Source organism: Neodiprion pinetum, chromosome 1, assembly GCF_021155775.2.
Source record: "Neodiprion pinetum isolate iyNeoPine1 chromosome 1, iyNeoPine1.2, whole genome shotgun sequence".
In the NCBI taxonomy this organism is placed as follows: domain Eukaryota; kingdom Metazoa; phylum Arthropoda; class Insecta; order Hymenoptera; family Diprionidae; genus Neodiprion; species Neodiprion pinetum.
Window position 1 is genome coordinate 22,833,066 of NC_060232.1, and position 17,602 is coordinate 22,850,667.

A 17,602-nucleotide genomic window follows, 5' to 3' on the forward strand; every position below is an offset into this window, starting at 1 on the left:
AGTCGGTATCATCACTTTTGTATAATCTAACCTGCCATTATCTAAGTTTCACAGATTAGGTACATCAGTAAAAGGTTGAAACAATAGAGACAGCTTACAGCATGCAGATATTTCTGATATTCAGGTCGCAAGCATAAATCAGAATCGAGACTTACAGCTCGGAAACTAATTCTGGAAGAGGTGCTTTAATGTGTTGCTACATTTTTTTTTTTTGTAATTGTTCCAATTTCAAGTTACAATCAGTATCTTACCAGATTATATTCAGCCAGAGCCTGATGGGAATCAAACGTCATCTTCAGACTAGTTATCCCCACAGGCTTGTTTCTCTATACGATACTTTGTCTTTCTGATACGCAACACGATCCACTTCAGAATTCTGACTGCTTATCATACTAAAGGATTATAATGTCAAGTAATTCTAATATATTACTCTTTTAATCACACAAAAGTATCGAATTTCATGGTAGTTTCGTATCTGTGTTTTGCCATATGAATATCATTCATTGTCAGTGAGGTATCATGACAGGTTTCTACACAATGTAAAGACCGATCGAAATAGCAAAAATTGAAAATATAATGTGCTCATGACTACTTATTCAAGTTATATGACAAAAGCTAAAACGAAGAGCCTGGGTAATGAATCCCCGAATGTCATGGTATGATAATATTTGAATAAAGTAAGAGGCAAGAGTGCAGCGTAGGTACTTTTATGAATTATAGAACCATCGAAATAGTTTTGGATAGTGCTCCCCACCTGGGCATCGTAGATTGAATAAAATGATTAAGGCCTTGATAAGTTGAACATAAGTCTTCAATTTTACGAAAAAATCAACAACTCGACTTTGTTTCGTCTTAATCATAATAATTCGTTATTAAACAACCGTTGGCCATAGTAGAAGAATGTAGGGCCGGGAGTTGATATTTTACACGCTGGCAGAGTAGGTGTAATAAAGTAGTATGAATATCTGATGTTTGACCCTGAATCGCTAGTATGGCTGGTGCATTGATCTCGAGCGCGTGAAGTGGTGCGAGCACCTGTCGTCTCCGCAGGTATTATATACCTGCGGATCTCCCACAACTACAACCAATTCCGTTAGGCGGTTGTATGACGCAGCAGTTACCCCACCACAGCCTGAAACCTGTTCAGTGAGCAAGGTGGAGGAGTAGATGGAGTAGGAGAAGGTGAGGATGTAAAAGGAAATGGTACGAGTTGCTGCTCCGAGGCAACGACCCAGTGACCCTCATCACCGAGCTGACCAAGACTAGGGAACGTAGAGTACCAATGAAAACCAAGGAAGCTGATCGTGACTTCACTGAAATTCACTCCCACCTTGGGTTCCAGACTTGTGTCGTTCCCCACCTTGAGACGAATGACCCAGTGACCCGTTTTCCGATGCCTACTCCAGGACGTCGTCCGGGGCGCCAATGAGAACCTCCGAGCACTCACACCACCGCAGAAACTTCAGCCAATTATGAATCTCTGGAGCTAAGACCCGCCTCCAGGTACTGAAAGGGTGTTAGTTAACCCTTACTTTCACGGTGATCAACGGAAACAGGACTGAAATAGCTGCTCGTGGTGAGAAGCCAGGCTTACGTGGATTCGCTAAAAAAATTGGGATACCGTTCCTTTCCATACTTTCCAACCAATCGGACGTGTGCTGAGATGACCTAATTAGTTGACCAACCACAAGGCTTGAGTAAAAGTTCTTGACTTTTCCGACAGAGGGTAGAGTCATCAGTACCTTCTTGCTACTTCTGAAGAATGACCGTTTCTCTGGGGAGCGGACCACAAGAGTCAAGACCATAGAATGACTCGAAAGAAGCAAACATGGAGAAAAATAAAATAAAAGGACTGCACTTTTACACAAATCTCTTTATTCTCATATTCAATAAATATATCATAACTTAGAAAATAAATAATACAACTGTAAAACATGATCGGTACTAAAAGAATGTCTTATATTGAATTGGAGCAATGATTTTTTTAACTACAGTGATCGAAACTACAATCAAGTAACGCAAAGGCGTCTGGGCTCACGGCACACCTTGGTAACCCTGATAGCCCTGGAACTGATCGACGTATTCGGGTACCCAGCCTCGGTAGGGCTCGCTTACTTCTTCCTGAGACCTGTGCCAATGATCGTGTGTATGTATGTCGTGTGGCTTTATGATGCCGTAGCTGACTCTCGGAGGCAGTGGCGGAGGCGTAAGGAGAGCTTTGAGAGCTAGAGCACCGGAAATTAGAAGAGCCGCGAGTCCAGTACCCAAGCCCTTAATGCCAACAAGACCGATCAGGGTGATGACAATTGGTAGAACAATCATAGCCTTCAATTTCAGAGCCAGTAGAACAGGAATCAGGATTTTCTTGAGTTTGGAACGTCCTGAAGAAAGTAGGGAAAACAGATATTATCGTAAAATACAAAAAGTGAGTAAAGATAATTTCGAACCACTATGCATATGGGGTACAATGTATCGGGTATATCCTGGCTAGAAAACCCATAATCTCATCCCCACCGTCGCTCTTGGAATCCTGAAACCTACTTTCTTCGAAGCATGCACCAGACCTCCACTCTCTACGGCCAAGGTCAAGTCGCCAGTATTTTCTCTCTGCGTCTCTATCCTCGAGGCAGTGGTAATCGACCTAAAAACCTACCTGGAACGCGTACCACACGTCCCTCTACCTGGAGAACATGGTAAAGCATGCTTCGCCAAGAGTTTCACCCTTCTTAACTATACCGACGACGATGGTGGGAGCGCATGTGGGTCAACGCGCCGTTACCACGTGCCCGGAGCGTCGAAGCTTACTTCGGTTTATCTTTCTCCTTTTTCTTCTTTTATACTCTTTACCATTTTTATCTAGTATCGATCCCTGATCACATACGCGTATGTCTCTACATCTTAGCGTCACTCTGTTTCGGCTGCCTCGTATATATTTTGTCGGTAAAATAAGAAGATGTGGATTTGAATATACACAGGGCTAATAGAGCAGCAGCCTGAGCCACGTGTTAGAAATCGATTGCAGCCCGGTCTTAAGATTCTAAGAACACATCTCATGGGATCCGATGTGATGGAGAGTAGGAAGAAAAAAAATCTTCTATATCATCTCGAGGCAAATATTAAAAAGGTATTATCCTCAATCTTAGCCAACCAGAAAGGAGGATGCGGGAGAATACACTTGTCAGCGAATTGTTTCTCAGGTCGATGACATACTTACTATTCATTGGACGATGCTTTAGAAAGGTCTAGTATTTAAGAATACGATTTAAAGGGTTCTTTCTCATTCCGCGCTCGGCAGTCGCGGCCATAACTATGTTCGTAATGATCGAGGATCCTTTAAACGAACATCTAACAAGTCTGATATTAATCTATAATTTTATAGGCCGGTGGAATTTTATTTAGACGATGATGCACCGACATTTTTCGGTATTCCTTTTCATTCTCTCCTCGTCTCCGTCTCTTGCTCTTTGCCTTACTAGAGCATGTATGATATGCAGTCAACTTATACCCTTGGAAAATTTTTTGAAAGCTGTATCGATTTATCTGATATTCTTTTTTATAGGTTGTAGCTTTTTTAGTTGAAAATATAGTAATAAATGCAATAGCTCGTAGGTACTTTTAAGTTAGCTAGTGAAAAATTGGTGCTTTCTTTTTTGCTAGTAGATTATAAACTCGGGTCTTGACGCGATTGAATGAATATGAACAGTAATTGTACGATTTTACACGCTAGCCATGCTGGATTGTTCTATATTTACTAAGGTCGCCGTATGCTTCAAAATATCATTTACCATACGCCTGTTCTGCAGTCTTTAACGTCAGAAATATAGTTAACTATTTTTTCTGTTATACTTAACTTGGACTGTTCGGTTAATAGACCCGATTTGACTAATTCTACATTTGAAGCTATTGCAAACTTGTCCAACTGTTACATATACGAAGAAAATTGAGAGTATTTTCATATAATCGATAAATGGAAAATCTTACCCTCTGAAGCGCCTTGAGTGAAGCTTCTGAGTTCTAATTGAACGTCTTTTTCGCCAAGAGCTCTTCCGAATAGATCAGCAGACGAGCCGTCATGGGGAAAACTAAGATGAATTTTGCGGCTTTGCAGGAATCTGTCTACGCTGCTGAGAAGTGGGTCTGTCTCATATTGACTGACTTCAGAAGCGTCGACTGGTATTTTTTCCAATGTGATCATGTCACCGTAAATACGAATGGTATCTTCGCCATTTAGTTGGTCCATAACTCGGGTTAACTTGTCTTCGGCACAGCGCATGTCGCTCTCACATTCCTTTTTTGGCTCCGCATTGACAAGGGCAAGGCTTACAGTAAGCAGCGCGATTTTCCACTTCATTTTTGCTACTGTGATAATTTTCTTACTTATTTGTTACTGAATTAGACTAGAAAATGAACCGTTAATGCCGGTGACAATCGATGGTTCTTTTTGACTGTTCTGCCTTCAGGGCAATTTTTTCTTATATATCGCAGACCGGACAATAGTGGGGCTATGGTGAACTATTTGGCAGACGCTACCGACAACCGCGGTGTCAAGAATTTTAATTCCTATACGTTCTGTCCGTACCGCGATGCATCACAATGTGTCGGATTTGTAATTGATGCCAAATTAACCACATTTTCTTTTTTGCTGAACAGACGATGTTCGCAAATATTCTATACAGTTCTATTCTATACAAAAATATTCTATGCAATTCAACCGGTAACAAAATAAAAATAACCGATCTTCAGCAGTTCGAAATGTATTCATACTCCGATTTAAACTTCATAGATTTCCTCTTGACTTCTCTTTATTATGCGCATTTTGTTTCTTGAGATGAATCAAGGTGTCCATACCAGTAAGAAGATAAAAATAACCGATCTTTAGCAGTTCGAAATGTATTCATACTCCGATTTGAACTTCGTCGATCTCCTCTTGAATTCTCTTTATTATGCGCATTTTGCTTCTTGAGATGAACGAGCTGTCGTATTAATGTATGGTAATTATTCGGATGATAGAGAAATAATGTCGTGTAAATGTGTGAAAATTTTTAAATCGTATCCGCTTATCAGTATTACATTTTTGTGACGGAAATTAGTTTTCTGTGACTGTCGTGACATGGTATGCAAAACGTTGGCCCGAATCTGATAGTAGGAGGCTTTCAGAGAGAGCTGTACATATCCGAATTGAATTGCTTATGAGGCAGCTGCTACAAGCTAATTAGCATAAACATATTAGCCGCTACAGATGTACGGGTGTCAATATTACATTATTAATAATACCGCGCTGTGTGGCAGATTCTGTAGATGACAAATTGTGACATCTAATAATTTTAATAATTTATTAAATAGTATTTAATTACAAATTGTCCCATAAATAGTTATAATATATTATGCTAGCAGTCGAGGGTGTAACCTAAATTTATAATTACAAATTATATTCGTGTATACGTGTTATATAAATATGAATGAAATGACAATAGTTTTATGGCCTCTCTGTTACATGGCATGCGTCAAAAATGTGAGGGATGCGGCAGTACTGTTTTTCCTCCGGGCCCATTGACGCCGTTTCGTTAATTAAGAATAATATAAATATAATTGTAACAATATTGATACTAGAACTAATTATAAATTTTCATGTTTAAATATTAATAATAACGTATTCCTTTCAGTCCACTGGCAAATTTGAAGAGTTTGAGGTCTTCGCCTCTGCTCTGTACCAAACTATGTACCAATAGTAATTCCTGTCTTCCGATTTATCGTTCCATCGTTCGTTCGTTTGCTTGTCTGTCATTCCATCCGTCCATTTATTTTTACATCCAAATAGTCGAGCGGTGGTTGATATAGCATTCTTACTTAGCTTCTTCGGGAGCTTGCCCACCGTAGGCAAGATGCTGAGCATCATTAGAATCGAAACTTCTATAATAACCCTGAGACTGAGAAGATGAGGGAGCTGACGACCAACTCTGAGAAGCCGGGGCTGAAGCCCAGGCAGCAATTGGCTGGACTCCCTTGCTGAAGATGTTACCAGTTGAGCTGCCACTGCCAAAGAGCTTTTGGAAAGCCAAGATACCGGCGAAAAGCAGAGCGATTTTACCGACAAACAGGGCCTTCGTCACGAGCAGAGCAAGTCCTCCCAATGCAATTGGGATCAAAGCGAAGATTTTCAAACCAGCGGCAGCCAGCAGGGGATGGATCGATTTCTTGGTTTTAGCTCTTGCTGCAAATGAGTAAAAACGCAGCTTTATCATCGGGGTAAAAGAATCCTTGTGCAAATAATTCGTATCTAACAGCATTGCTGTCAAGTAACTAATCGCTGTGGCCATTTTACTGATAAACCTTAACTTTGACTTTAGGTATGGCAGGTGAGAAATATTCAAATACTCTCTCACGGGTTCAGTGAGATTGCCCCGAGCGATTCATACATACGAATTTCCCAAGCTCTACAAACTTAGGGCACGGATTTGCTTGTCTATATCGCTAACTGTCGATATTATATCAGATTATTCGTTATGCAAAAGCCAGCAAAGATTTTAACATCAACTTGTTACAGTTACTCTCGTCAGGCGAAATGATTCGTGAATCGATTACCACCTCCTGGAAATCGTGAAGTTGATAATGGACATTCTTCATCTTGAGATGAACAGTGATTAATTTACAGTCGCAAGAACGAGCCGCTTATTTGCGACAGTAAAAGAAAATAACCATCCCAGTTTACGCCTGACGCTAAGGAAAGTGAAGGCCTCGGGACGTTGTGGCCATTGAGTCAAGTGGTAGTGAAAGGCCCACTCGAGACCCGTCTCCACTAACTAATGCCGATGCCGCAGCATAAGAGGAGTTACACAACGGGTGGCAACTCTCTGTGGAATCAGGAAGCTCAAATTCACCTTCTTCAATGGTGCGGGCGATCGATCCTTCGGGCAAGCTCAGCTTTAGACTGTGGCTCTTCAGGAAAGACACTACAGACTCGAACATCATGCTAGCCAGCTTGAAAGTCTTGTCGACTACTTCCCGAGGTAGTTCATTTATTAGCTCCGTTTCCGTTTCCAACATCTTACCACCTCGCTCCACTGAAACAAGACCGTGAACTTGGTCGGTTAGTTGGTTCAGCTGATCACAGAACAGTTAGACATAATCGTTCCTCGATACATTGTTCCGACTTAATGTATTCAAGAGGCGACATCTCTACGTACTAATTGGTAAAATATGTCAATGAACGAAATTGCGACGTGTGATATGATTGACGATTCGTCTCTAGTATATTAGTGAATTCACTTCAGCTGCAGCCTGTGAGATATGTAGTTGACGTTGAATTTACTTTAGAAGTGAAAGGGATTGTTAATGGATAGTGTGAAAACTCACTGGGTACATCTCGCACAAACGTCACGCCATCGATCAGTTGGATGTCACTCGATCTTGCAGCTCTTCCCAAGAAATTGATGCTCTTTACCGCGATGCACGAGAACATATCTTCGTGATTTAGACAATCCAAATTTCCACTGGATCCAGGCATAGGCACGGCGAACGCGGAAGTGGCCAAAAGCCCGAGAACGATAAGTCTGTTCATGTTTAGTCGATTTTGGATAATTACTCGCGTTATCGGTAGAGGTCTGACTGAGGTGGCACTAAACTTCACAGTACGTTGAAAATTTTGGAGCAAAATGTGAACCAGCCCTGTGTCGCTTGAATCTTTATAGGTGCGCCCCCCACCACCTTACCGCCTCCTCATCTCGGTGACGATGCTGCCCCTCAAGAAAACTTTCCTCGATAATTTTTTAAACAAACCACTACCGGCTAAGAATGCGTTTACGCGGTCTTGCGGCCTGGGCGGACCCTATTGATGAGTCAAAGCGAGATTAGACTCCGTCGCCCCAACCCAGGGCTGGCTCAGCAGAATTTGGGTCAGCTACGGGAGAAGTGCTGTGTGGGTCTCGTCGAAAAAATGTGAAGAAGGTGCCGGTACAGGCTGGCTCACACAGGAAGTTTTGGGGAATGATCCTGCATATCCAGAATTATCGGTGGATCAGAATGGTATTCCAAGAGTTTATTTTCGCTAGTACATAACGATGTAGGAAAGAGAATCGCTGGCCAATTTCCAGATCTATTTTACATGAAAGGTTGCTGTTGGAATCAGTATACAAAAATTTATATATCATTCCGAAATTCATCTCTATTCCTGTCGAACAGTTCTTTAAGCCGATGCCTTTACATTCAGCAACGCCTCGTATGCATAGATAAGTAAGCGAATAGCCACGTATGAAACTCATAAAAATTCAGAAACACATCTCTTGTGATATTTTTGTCATTGTATGTATGCCGGCAGACCACACCTATCACTCAGCAGCAGGTAGACGCAAACAATATGCTAGTTCGTAACAGTTTCTACACGAGTTTATGGGTTTGGAAATTTGCTAAGCAAAGCTACGCAGATGTGTTATAAGAGGTTTTTCTCCGTGCCATTGGTACAGGTAATGAGAAAGTCGGCTGTCTTTGTTCTTTGTGGATATGAACCGCGATCCAAATATTTGCAACAAACAACTCTTTCACCAAACAAATACTCAGTACTCTTGTATTTGATAATGTCATGCACCAGCGCACTGCTCTAGGCGAGAGCTGCATATAACATCCGCTCGAAATCATAAGGGTAAGCTGGCCAAGCTTGTCTTGATTGCCTTGACCCAGAGACGGCAACCGGTATCTGGTAACGCGTGGACCTTCCAATAGCCACGACTGGTTTTCTTACGTAATCCACGCATATAATGCAGCCGCATTCTAGTGCCTAAAAACAATTTTTGTTCGCTATGAGTCCTGCGTTGTTCTACATATTGCTTCATCGGAAAAATCGCTAATAGCGCTGTTAAATATCCTTAAAATTAACGAATTATCGACTCTCTCTTCAACGAAACTCAGCCCACCGATAGGAAATGCTCGAACGATACGTGACGCAGTGAAATTTGAGATTCATATATTGGCAGATCGGAATTTTCGATCCCGCTCCAAATGAGGATTCATGAAAATGGGTCGGTATTAATTTACCTATGTTTAAAATTCCGTTACCCTATTAGCAATGGTGACAATGGGAGGCATCTCATTGTGTGCCGAAAGATGGCGAGGTGTTTAAATATTTAGTATCGGTTTTGCATTACTTAACGGTAAATTGTACGGTAAGAGTATATCTGTATCTGCGGGCTTGAACTGGGCCTCAATTCGAGCTGTCTGACACTTTGCACATAGAATCGTAAGCGAAATTTTTTTTCGTATCAGAACAAGCTGCCGTTCAAAACCCTGCATCCACAGTCAGTTAGGATCAATGGAAAGTGTCTTTGAATGAGTTTTTGTTTGCCCGAGAGAAAACGAGATTCTTTATTCAAAAATTACAGTCGCTTAATCGGTGCTAAATGGTAAAATTATTTATGTCACTTTAGCACGCTCCCCAGAACAATGTTATCTGATTTTGAAGAATGATTTCGCTTATTTAAGGATGTGACGGTACAGGAATCGTGTAAGATGAGCATATTACTTTGAGGGTTCATCACGAATAATGACATAATTATTTCTAGACGTAAGACTCTCGTTATTAGAATACCCTGGAGGACGGGTCCTGAGGGTCGGTCAATGCCCTGCGGGACTAGGTCGAGGCTAGCCACGTGCAGCCAAGGTTTGAATTTGGTTGCATTTGGACTCACTCTAAACTTCCTCTATTCCCGGTATGCATAAGTAAAGACTGAGAATAATCTGGTATCTTTAACCAATGAGCGCATTTTTGTGAAATGGTTACAAAAGTTTATTGACGGGTTCATCCAACCCTTGAATCTTTTTCTCTTACAATGAAATATAATTAAATAAATTAAACCTAGACAAACAACAAGATAAAACTACTGACAGAATACTTATTGAGTTTCTATACAATTTAATCTATCACTTATAGTAGTCTATTAATTGGACTACGTGGCGCACAGGTATTGAGTTCGCAAATGGACTCAGGTCAGCAGTCCGTTTGCGAAGTCTTTAGGATGTTGAATAAAATGAATGCGGAAATGGCAGACCCCAATTCTGGTGAATGAGTCAAAAGGATTACGTTGAAGCCGGACTTGAGAGTGATTTCATTAACTCTTCGCGTCCGGTAAAAGAGAAACTTTCTCCCTCGGCATCTGACATAACTTTTGTAACTTGCGTCGTTTGGAATGTCTACGGATTTTGTAGAAATATTTTTCACTACCAGTTCAAGCGCGGTCAAGATCATTTATATGATTTTAAAATGGAATTTCTAGGCACTTCATTAGAGCCTAAAAGATTCAAGGTGAGTACGATTTCGCTTTTCTAGATACGTGTTCATTTCTGCCCGCGTTGCAAAGAATTGACAACTTTCCTATGAGCACTGCCACTCTCGACTTTTGTTACTCAACATTCTGCAACTGAAGACTCAACGAATCGCTATGTGAACTAATCTAAGCGTCCCATTAAAAATTTTCATCAGTGTAGACTGCGATGTACTATAACATGAAAAGCAATTCAACGTATTAAACGCAAACTAATGAAATAATCAATAACTTAGTTAAAACTTTTCGTCCATTCTTCTTTAAGTATTTCCAATCTTACACTTTTCAAAACAAAAATGACCTTCTGAAGAAAATACTCGGAAAACAGGTTACTAAATATTTCTTGATTAATTGATTTCATTTAACATTGCCTAATTATTGTCTTAAATGTCAATCATGTCTGTGCAGATCCATGCGTGATGAAATTATCACTTTTATTTTCAATCTCGATAATATTTGTAGGGTAAATCGTCATCGTCATCGGGATCAGCTCGTCTGTAATCCTCGTTTCGCCTATACTTGCTCAATGGGACGTTTACAACTTCATAGTTGGCACTGCCTGATCCCTGAGCAACCTTTTTGAGCCCCACAATGGACGCAAGGATGAGACTCATCAAACTTAGTATCACCGCCTTTCCGCTCAGTACAGCTAAAGTCTTCAAGGCAATCGGAAGGAGGATTGATTTAATGAGCAAAAAACCGACTACCAAAGGCAAAACGTACTTGCTCAATTTCGCCTTCTTTTTGCGACCTAGAAAAAAACAAGAAAATATTACTATCGGCAAGATTCACTTCACGATTGTGGGGGTTGATCATCTTTGAATCTATGAATATTTTGAATTCACCAATTGTTTGGATTGGTGTAATAATGTTTAAGTCGAGAAAAATGGTCATCACTTGTTCACTCTGCAGTTGATAACTTATAGGATCAAAAATAATAATTTCAATGTATTGTAAAATAATTTTAGTGCGTGACTCCTTTTTGAGTTAACAAGTAAGATGATACAACTTTTACAACACGTGTACACGTGCTGTACGCTATAACTCATTTGCCTGAGCATGGAAAACTGAAAATATAGATTTATTGCTAACAAAATTGATCAATTTTTTTTTTAGCATTTGTTTAGTTTGAAATTCCACTGTGTATGGGGCGTTTAAAGCCAAAGTCAATTTTTCTTTGAATAAAAAAAGCAAATTAAAATAAATATAACAATTATTCTCATCACATTTTTAAACTATTATGGAAATATTTCTTTTGATCTTTGATTTCTGTAAAAAAATTCCACTCATCTGAAAAATGTCGCTCCTCGTGTTTTCAATCTTATAATTTTTAAGCTCACGCTATCCCCAAAAAATGGATTAAATTTGAGGTTAAATTTGAGATTAAATTTTGTACTAAAACAAAAACCAAAATTCATTGGACATCAAAATCCAACGGGGTCTGGCCGATGACCCTGTGATTTGATACAGGATGCCCCACATATAAATATGAGTTCTGATTGTCGTCATGGCTTTGTGTGTGGCGAAAAAAACCCTTTCAAGTGAAAAATCCAAGGATTACAAATATGTCTATTTGATTTTTTGATTTTTTTTTTTTTTTTTGCAGTCCACATGAATCAAACTTGGAGCCCAAGAAAAAAAATTTTGTTGGTGAAATTTGGAAGCACGTTTGTCCAAGATGTCGGGGTCGTATAATTCCCATCTAAAAATAATAAAACTGAAGTTTCTTTGTGACAGTAAACCAAACCATCCCTCACCTTCGACGAGATTATTTTCTGGAAGAAATAATTCAAAAAAACTCATGGCGCGGTCTTCGACCCATCCGCTGATGCCAGGAGATCCATTTTCTTCTATTGCAGTACCTTCAATTGGAGTCTCCTGACTGCTGACTTGAGACAACAGAAACGCCAAGTAAATGCAGCACAACGATAACATTTTGTTTAGTTATAATTTATTGCATTAGCGATTTTCAGTTCAAATATAAAATATAATCTAAACGATGAACTCGCGAGACGTTCAATATATCGAGTTCAATATGCACAAAGAGAGCCTTGAATGTAAGGTTTCATCTTCCGAAAATTGTAAATCACTTGTCCTCGCGTGAAACATACAAAAAAATCGGCGACATACCGACGAAGCGATCAACCCTCAAAGAATCGGACAACTGGCTCTATTCCGAGGAAGTAAATAACCTTATATAGACTCTGTGGCAACAGTAAAAAGAGCCTTCAATCATCTGGGAACTGACGCGTGACGATCGTGCGGTTCCTCCAGTTCCTCCGGCTGCCGTTCGCGATTCTTCTTCAAGATCAAGCCTCTCGATTGGCCGTGACATTCTGTATTTGTGTGATGATTGGACGATCTAAAACCCGATGCTCAACGCTCACCGTGGGAGAGTTTATCATCCATTAGCGCATTATTTCACACTTGAGTTACTTCACCTGACTGTTTTATTACAGACTGTCCATCCCCGTAGTCATCCCGTTTCTTTATTTTCGTCCAATTCGTTATTATTTCTCCCAACTTTATTTGGGTATAAACTGGTCACCCAGAGTACTGTTTTTTACCTTGCAGCTGGGAGAATTTTTCGAAGTCAAATAAAACAGACAAGGCTAGTAATAGGACAGAATTTAAGCAATGAAACGAGTATTAATTCATTACTCTGGACGAATCTTCTACGTGCCAGCATAACTCTGGCGTGAAATTGGATATCGTGATCACTGGTAGTATTGGTTATGTTAGTTAAGTCGACTGTGATGAAAAAGTAGAATAGTAGTGGCAACCAGTCAGATCGTAAAACCAATTGCAATTCAACGATCTTATTACGAGCCGTTATTAATTAAAGCAAATGAAAAGTCGTTGGTAAAAACAAGTATTTATCACCAAAAAACGGTACACTGAAGAAAAACCGTAATGATGACGTTAAATCTAACAATCGTGACGAATTGTCGGGTCGACCGTAGACCACGTCCGATTACAGAGTCTGAATTTTTAGAATATAACAAAGAGGCGGATTGAAAGATTATTATGAAATCTCATTCGTATTGTGTATATGAAGTAAGAGACGTCAGCCTAACTCTAGCACTTGAATAAAATTGCTGTAACTTGTGGGTCAGTCGTTTCATACACCAAGAGCTACGGTAATTGGGTGAGGGAGATGATGGACAGAAAAATTATATCGATGTCTAGGGTATTCATGTCATCATTCCACCTTTCGACGCCGTTGAAGTCAGCTCGTCTATCTTGTTCAAGGAAATCTAGCTTAGTTACATGATTCGGATTTAACTTATTTCGCCGTGTTATAATTTTGTCAGTCAAGATTGTTTCAATGTCAAGGATGAAAATGAAGATAAGTCCCCCAACCGTTGTGGTAGACTTGAATATGGAAAACTATCAATCGATCGGTCGTTCCTTGCCATTGAATTTTACCCTCCAACTGGAGCAGCCTACGCGAGGTACCGCAATGCCTGTGTTTTCATTCGTATCTGGTAATTTCTTCATGAAAAACATTAGGACAGAAAAAAAGATATCCGAAGAACGATACACTGCTTTCTCGGAGATAACGTCACGTCCAGTAGAAGAAGATCATCTTAACGAAGAGTAGAGTAGCTCTGCACATGTCTTCGAGCTGGCGTTCTTCGAAACGGCACAAATCACATCGTGACCGTAACCCAAAATCCACCGCACCATTATTACCTCCAGGTAGACAAGCTGCCACCGTCTATTACGATATCCTGTCGTACAGACATATACTTTTCGCAATTTTTTTTTCACAGACCGCATATTTTCCCGTCAACTGAAGCGTACCCGTCTTGCTGTTCCCCTACTAGCACCACACTGCTTCGGGCTGGTTAGTTCGTCGGCGTCCTGCGCTCATTGCGGATCTCCGATATATCATATCGTAATTTCTAACGAAACCGATCGCCAAACTCGTAACCATGCACTCAAGCTGTTCGTGAACACTGGTCAGTTCTTCCTTTACCGTACGTAAATCGAGTTCCGGTGTTTCCAGTTCTCTAACACGGAAAGCCACGAAAAGTATACTCGGACTTTGATTCGTATTCCATCAGTCGAGTATGGTCTCGTGGTTGCTACAGATTCTTCGGTTACTTGATTTTGAGTTTGCAGTTTTCTCAATCCAATTTACTTTTAGTTCAGTAACGCACAACCAGCAACTGCATCAGTAGACAAAAGAGCAATGGGATACATCGTAATGAAGTAAAAGCTCAGCTGGAGTTAGCCAGAGATATTTGAAGCCACAAAATATGAAGATAAGAGTGACCTTGATCATTTTTATGTGCACCACCTTTGCCGCGAACGCTGATAAGTTTCCAGAGACAAAAGATCTGGCGAAGAAGTCCGAACCAAGGCACCGAGTGTACGAGTATTCAAGAAGCATCGAAGCCGTCAGCGTAGATTTCGGTAATGCAAATGGCGGAGGTCGAAGTGAAGTTACGAAGCATGTGCGCCTCTCCTACACCCCAGATGAAGAAGATATCTCAGACAGTATGGTGGGAAATCATATTCAGAAGGGATCCGAGAGGTCATTGCAGGTGCTGACTAGTACGAGGAAGAACTCTAAGCAGCCATCGAAAAATCTTCACTCTGATGGCTCGACCTCGAGCGAGAAAGGTGAATTCAATCGATCATTTCTCTTGATTTACGAATTAATTAAACAATATTTATACCAAAGTAACCAATTAAGGGTTCTCTTGCAGTTGTGTCGAGGAGGAGAAAGGACAAGATGGACGATTTCATGATGCCACTCTTAGTGGCTTACAAAATGAAATTTGCTGCATTGATACCAATACTAATGGGTGGGATGTCACTGCTGGTCTCAACAACAGCTTTGGCTGGATTCTTCTTTTCACTGTTCGCCGCCGTGCTAGGACTCAAAACCGACTAAACATGCTATCCAAGGAAGGATAGCTCTAACGCAAAGAGAAACTGTATACTTTCAACCTGGAGCATCTTCAATTGTGCAGAGAGAACTTTGCAAGAAATGATCGATCGTGCAGCTGGGCAATGATTATATTTTGTCGATAACCCAAATGTGTAGGTTTTATTTACGCTTATTTCTACCTACCTTATGTTAGCTCGATATACTCGGAATAGCCAGATAAATCAAGCGCAAAATGTCTGGGTAAACGGGTTATCATTGACCATCATCAAGCTGCTCCAAGACAGCACTTTATTGATGCAAACAAGTGCATCAACCTGAGGTATTATCTGCGAGGTTGAATCGTGCAGCGAAATAACGGGAAAATATTCTATACGCATACAGGCGTACATCAACTGTTACACAATAAAACAAGTTCAATATTATTTTAGATGATAAATATTTGTTTCATTTAATTGGCTTAACATTAGTACATTTGTTTTGTCGCGTTTTACATGTTTCGATCTGGATTAGGTGTATGAATGGATATGGCTTTTCATGATGTATCCAGTTATAATTAATCTCTTATTAGCTAATTTAAATATTCTTCTACAATACACGCTTGTTCCCCGGAAATTAAGATTAAACGTGTTCGTAGTTTTGAAATAGTTTATTTCAGGTAGGTATTTATTATATTAAATTAAGATCTTACCTACTTCATCTCATGACACTGATGACATTAAAATATCTTACGCTCTGTAATAAATAATTCGTTATATTCAACAAAGCCTAAATCTGACTTTCTGCTTCGCCTATCCCGCAAATAAAATATTAGTGACATGAACGCAATGTAGGGAAGTGTGGAGTAGATCTTTGTGAGCCAGGGGCAAAGCGAATTCAATACTAGCAGTATCGCAATTCTGCAAAGTGTATGAAGGTGTTGAATTCAACCTAACCTCTGCTTACATAATTTCTATTCTTCCCGACAGGCCTGAAAGTAGCAGTGAATAATCTTCGAAATAGTAATGTATTGGAAAAAATTTAATTAATTATAAATCGTATAACGAGATGCTACGATCTATAAGTAACGTTCATAATAAAAAAAACTCATCTCTTCAGCTATCTAATCTCTCTTTAGTTTTGTTGAAAATTATGTCGCGATATCAGAATTGCCGGATGTTTATCTTTTTCAGGAAGAAACTGTCTTCTATACTTGTAATTTTCGCCTTTTTCACAATTAACGGGAATCGTTGATTTGTCCTTTGTAGGCTAAGCTGTGAGCGAAACTCTCATCCGTCTGCTTGAAGCCTTCGGGAACAGGTACAACGGCGTCTAGACCCAGACTCCTCATGCTCCTATCCCAGCCTCCGCCGCCGCCGCCACCGCTGCTCTGCCAGCCCCCACCGTGGTGCATGTCTCCTCCTCCACCTCCTTGTTTCTGCTGGAGCAGCTTCTTCAAGGCAATGATGAGGGAGAGGACCAGAGCTATTTTAGCAATGATGAAAGCCTTTCCCGCCAGCAGGAACAGGCCCATCATCCCCAGTGGTACCATAGCGATCATCTTCATGCCCATACCCATCATCATCATGCCCATCATTTTCTTCATCTTACCACGACCTTCTTCGATACTTCTTTTGAGGTCAGTAGACGTCATTTTTGGCAGACTTATTTGTAGATCAAAACCGTTCATTAGAGAGGTGATCTTGTTGAACAGGATTGTGTTCAACGTCTCTTCTCTGAAAGATCCGGCTCTGCCTAGAGATTCGAGATCCTGTTCAGAGTAGCGCTGTGTATCTACATGATCGTTCTTGATCAATTCAACGTTTTCGGTGATCGGTATGTTGCTGTTAATTCTCCCGAATCTATCGAGAAAAGAAATCGCCTTCTTCTTCAAACATGGCGAGAGACCGATGTCCTGCTGCTGGCACTCCTCGTACACACGAAAGGCGGTTCTATAGCCTTTTTCAATGATATCAGCGTCATCCGCTGCCCTGGCAAGCTTCGACGATATCATCAACACCAAAAGAAAACCGAAGCTTTTTGCGAAGGTCATTTTCTCGCCGTATTTGAAGACTACTTCCACAAAATCGAATCACAGTATTCCAATTTTCTCCTACCACACTTAAACTGAATTGCACAATTAGTTAAATTTGTACCGGTAAAACTTCGAACAGTGAAAACTTCGTTGGCACACAGAGCGTTTAGTACCAGCTGACCACAGTAGGGATAACTTCAATAACTGACTTTTTATGCACTTGGCTGGGCAGAAATTCGTCGTTGAACGAGTATATATATCCAGTATCCAGATTCGGTACAGCGACGAGAACACCGGAACCCTATACCAAAGGGATCGCAACTTCGACTGAATCTAAGCAGACGTTCGGCGAAATATATACTGTCAGATCGTCGGAGG

At 40.5% G+C, this 17,602-nt stretch overlaps 5 protein-coding genes across 5 annotated transcripts; 1 reads left to right on the forward strand and 4 right to left on the reverse strand.

Moving 5' to 3' along the window:
* Window positions 1-1,870: 1,870 nt before the first annotated feature.
* On the reverse strand, window positions 1,871-4,441 carry Osi15 (DUF1676 domain-containing protein Osi15). Its single transcript, XM_046632232.2, has 2 exons — window positions 3,982-4,441; window positions 1,871-2,381 (listed from the first exon to the last, which is right to left on the reverse strand). Exons 1-2 carry the CDS (start codon window positions 4,349-4,351, stop codon window positions 2,035-2,037), a joined length of 717 nt encoding a protein of 238 aa, XP_046488188.1. The 5' UTR covers window positions 4,352-4,441; the 3' UTR covers window positions 1,871-2,034.
* A 297-nt stretch (window positions 4,442-4,738) lies between these two features.
* Window positions 4,739-7,641, reverse strand: Osi14 (DUF1676 domain-containing protein Osi14). Its single transcript, XM_046631965.2, has 3 exons — window positions 7,354-7,641; window positions 6,879-7,061; window positions 4,739-6,211 (listed from the first exon to the last, which is right to left on the reverse strand). The coding sequence occupies exons 1-3, from the start codon at window positions 7,556-7,558 to the stop codon at window positions 5,844-5,846; spliced, it is 756 nt and encodes a 251-aa protein (XP_046487921.1). The 5' UTR covers window positions 7,559-7,641; the 3' UTR covers window positions 4,739-5,843.
* A 1,788-nt stretch (window positions 7,642-9,429) lies between these two features.
* Osi13 (Protein) lies at window positions 9,430-12,324 on the reverse strand. Its single transcript, XM_046610561.2, has 2 exons — window positions 12,068-12,324; window positions 9,430-11,061 (listed from the first exon to the last, which is right to left on the reverse strand). The coding sequence occupies exons 1-2, from the start codon at window positions 12,243-12,245 to the stop codon at window positions 10,751-10,753; spliced, it is 489 nt and encodes a 162-aa protein (XP_046466517.1). The 5' UTR covers window positions 12,246-12,324; the 3' UTR covers window positions 9,430-10,750.
* Window positions 12,325-14,199: 1,875 nt separating this feature from the next.
* Window positions 14,200-16,279, forward strand: LOC124220432 (uncharacterized). Its single transcript, XM_046629320.2, has 2 exons — window positions 14,200-14,942; window positions 15,029-16,279. Exons 1-2 carry the CDS (start codon window positions 14,576-14,578, stop codon window positions 15,214-15,216), a joined length of 555 nt encoding a protein of 184 aa, XP_046485276.1. The 5' UTR covers window positions 14,200-14,575; the 3' UTR covers window positions 15,217-16,279.
* Osi12 (DUF1676 domain-containing protein Osi12) lies at window positions 15,845-17,543 on the reverse strand. Its single transcript, XM_046629299.1, has one exon. It carries the CDS (start codon window positions 17,240-17,242, stop codon window positions 16,427-16,429), a length of 816 nt encoding a protein of 271 aa, XP_046485255.1. The 5' UTR covers window positions 17,243-17,543; the 3' UTR covers window positions 15,845-16,426.
* Between the last annotated feature and the right edge of the window lie 59 nt (window positions 17,544-17,602).

Excerpts from the sequence above, each read along its gene's own strand:
- Osi15 (XM_046632232.2), bottom strand. The coding sequence starts at position 4,351 with ATGAAGTGGAAAATCGCGCTGCTTACTGTAAGCCTTGCCCTTGTCAAT. Across the intron at positions 2,382-3,981 it reads CACTCAAGGCGCTTCAGAGG|GACGTTCCAAACTCAAGAAA; the intron begins GTAAGATTTTCC and ends TACTTTCTTCAG.
- Osi14 (XM_046631965.2), bottom strand. The coding sequence starts at position 7,558 with ATGAACAGACTTATCGTTCTCGGGCTTTTGGCCACTTCCGCGTTCGCC. Across the intron at positions 7,062-7,353 it reads GTTTGTGCGAGATGTACCCA|TGGAGCGAGGTGGTAAGATG; the intron begins GTGAGTTTTCAC and ends GTCTTGTTTCAG. Across the intron at positions 6,212-6,878 it reads CGCCCGCACCATTGAAGAAG|CAAGAGCTAAAACCAAGAAA; the intron begins GTGAATTTGAGC and ends ACTCATTTGCAG.
- Osi13 (XM_046610561.2), bottom strand. The coding sequence starts at position 12,245 with ATGTTATCGTTGTGCTGCATTTACTTGGCGTTTCTGTTGTCTCAAGTC. Across the intron at positions 11,062-12,067 it reads AGAAAATAATCTCGTCGAAG|GTCGCAAAAAGAAGGCGAAA; the intron begins GTGAGGGATGGT and ends GTTTTTTTCTAG.
- LOC124220432 (XM_046629320.2), top strand. The coding sequence starts at position 14,576 with ATGAAGATAAGAGTGACCTTGATCATTTTTATGTGCACCACCTTTGCC. Across the intron at positions 14,943-15,028 it reads CTCGACCTCGAGCGAGAAAG|TTGTGTCGAGGAGGAGAAAG; the intron begins GTGAATTCAATC and ends GTTCTCTTGCAG.
- Osi12 (XM_046629299.1), bottom strand. The coding sequence starts at position 17,242 with ATGACCTTCGCAAAAAGCTTCGGTTTTCTTTTGGTGTTGATGATATCG.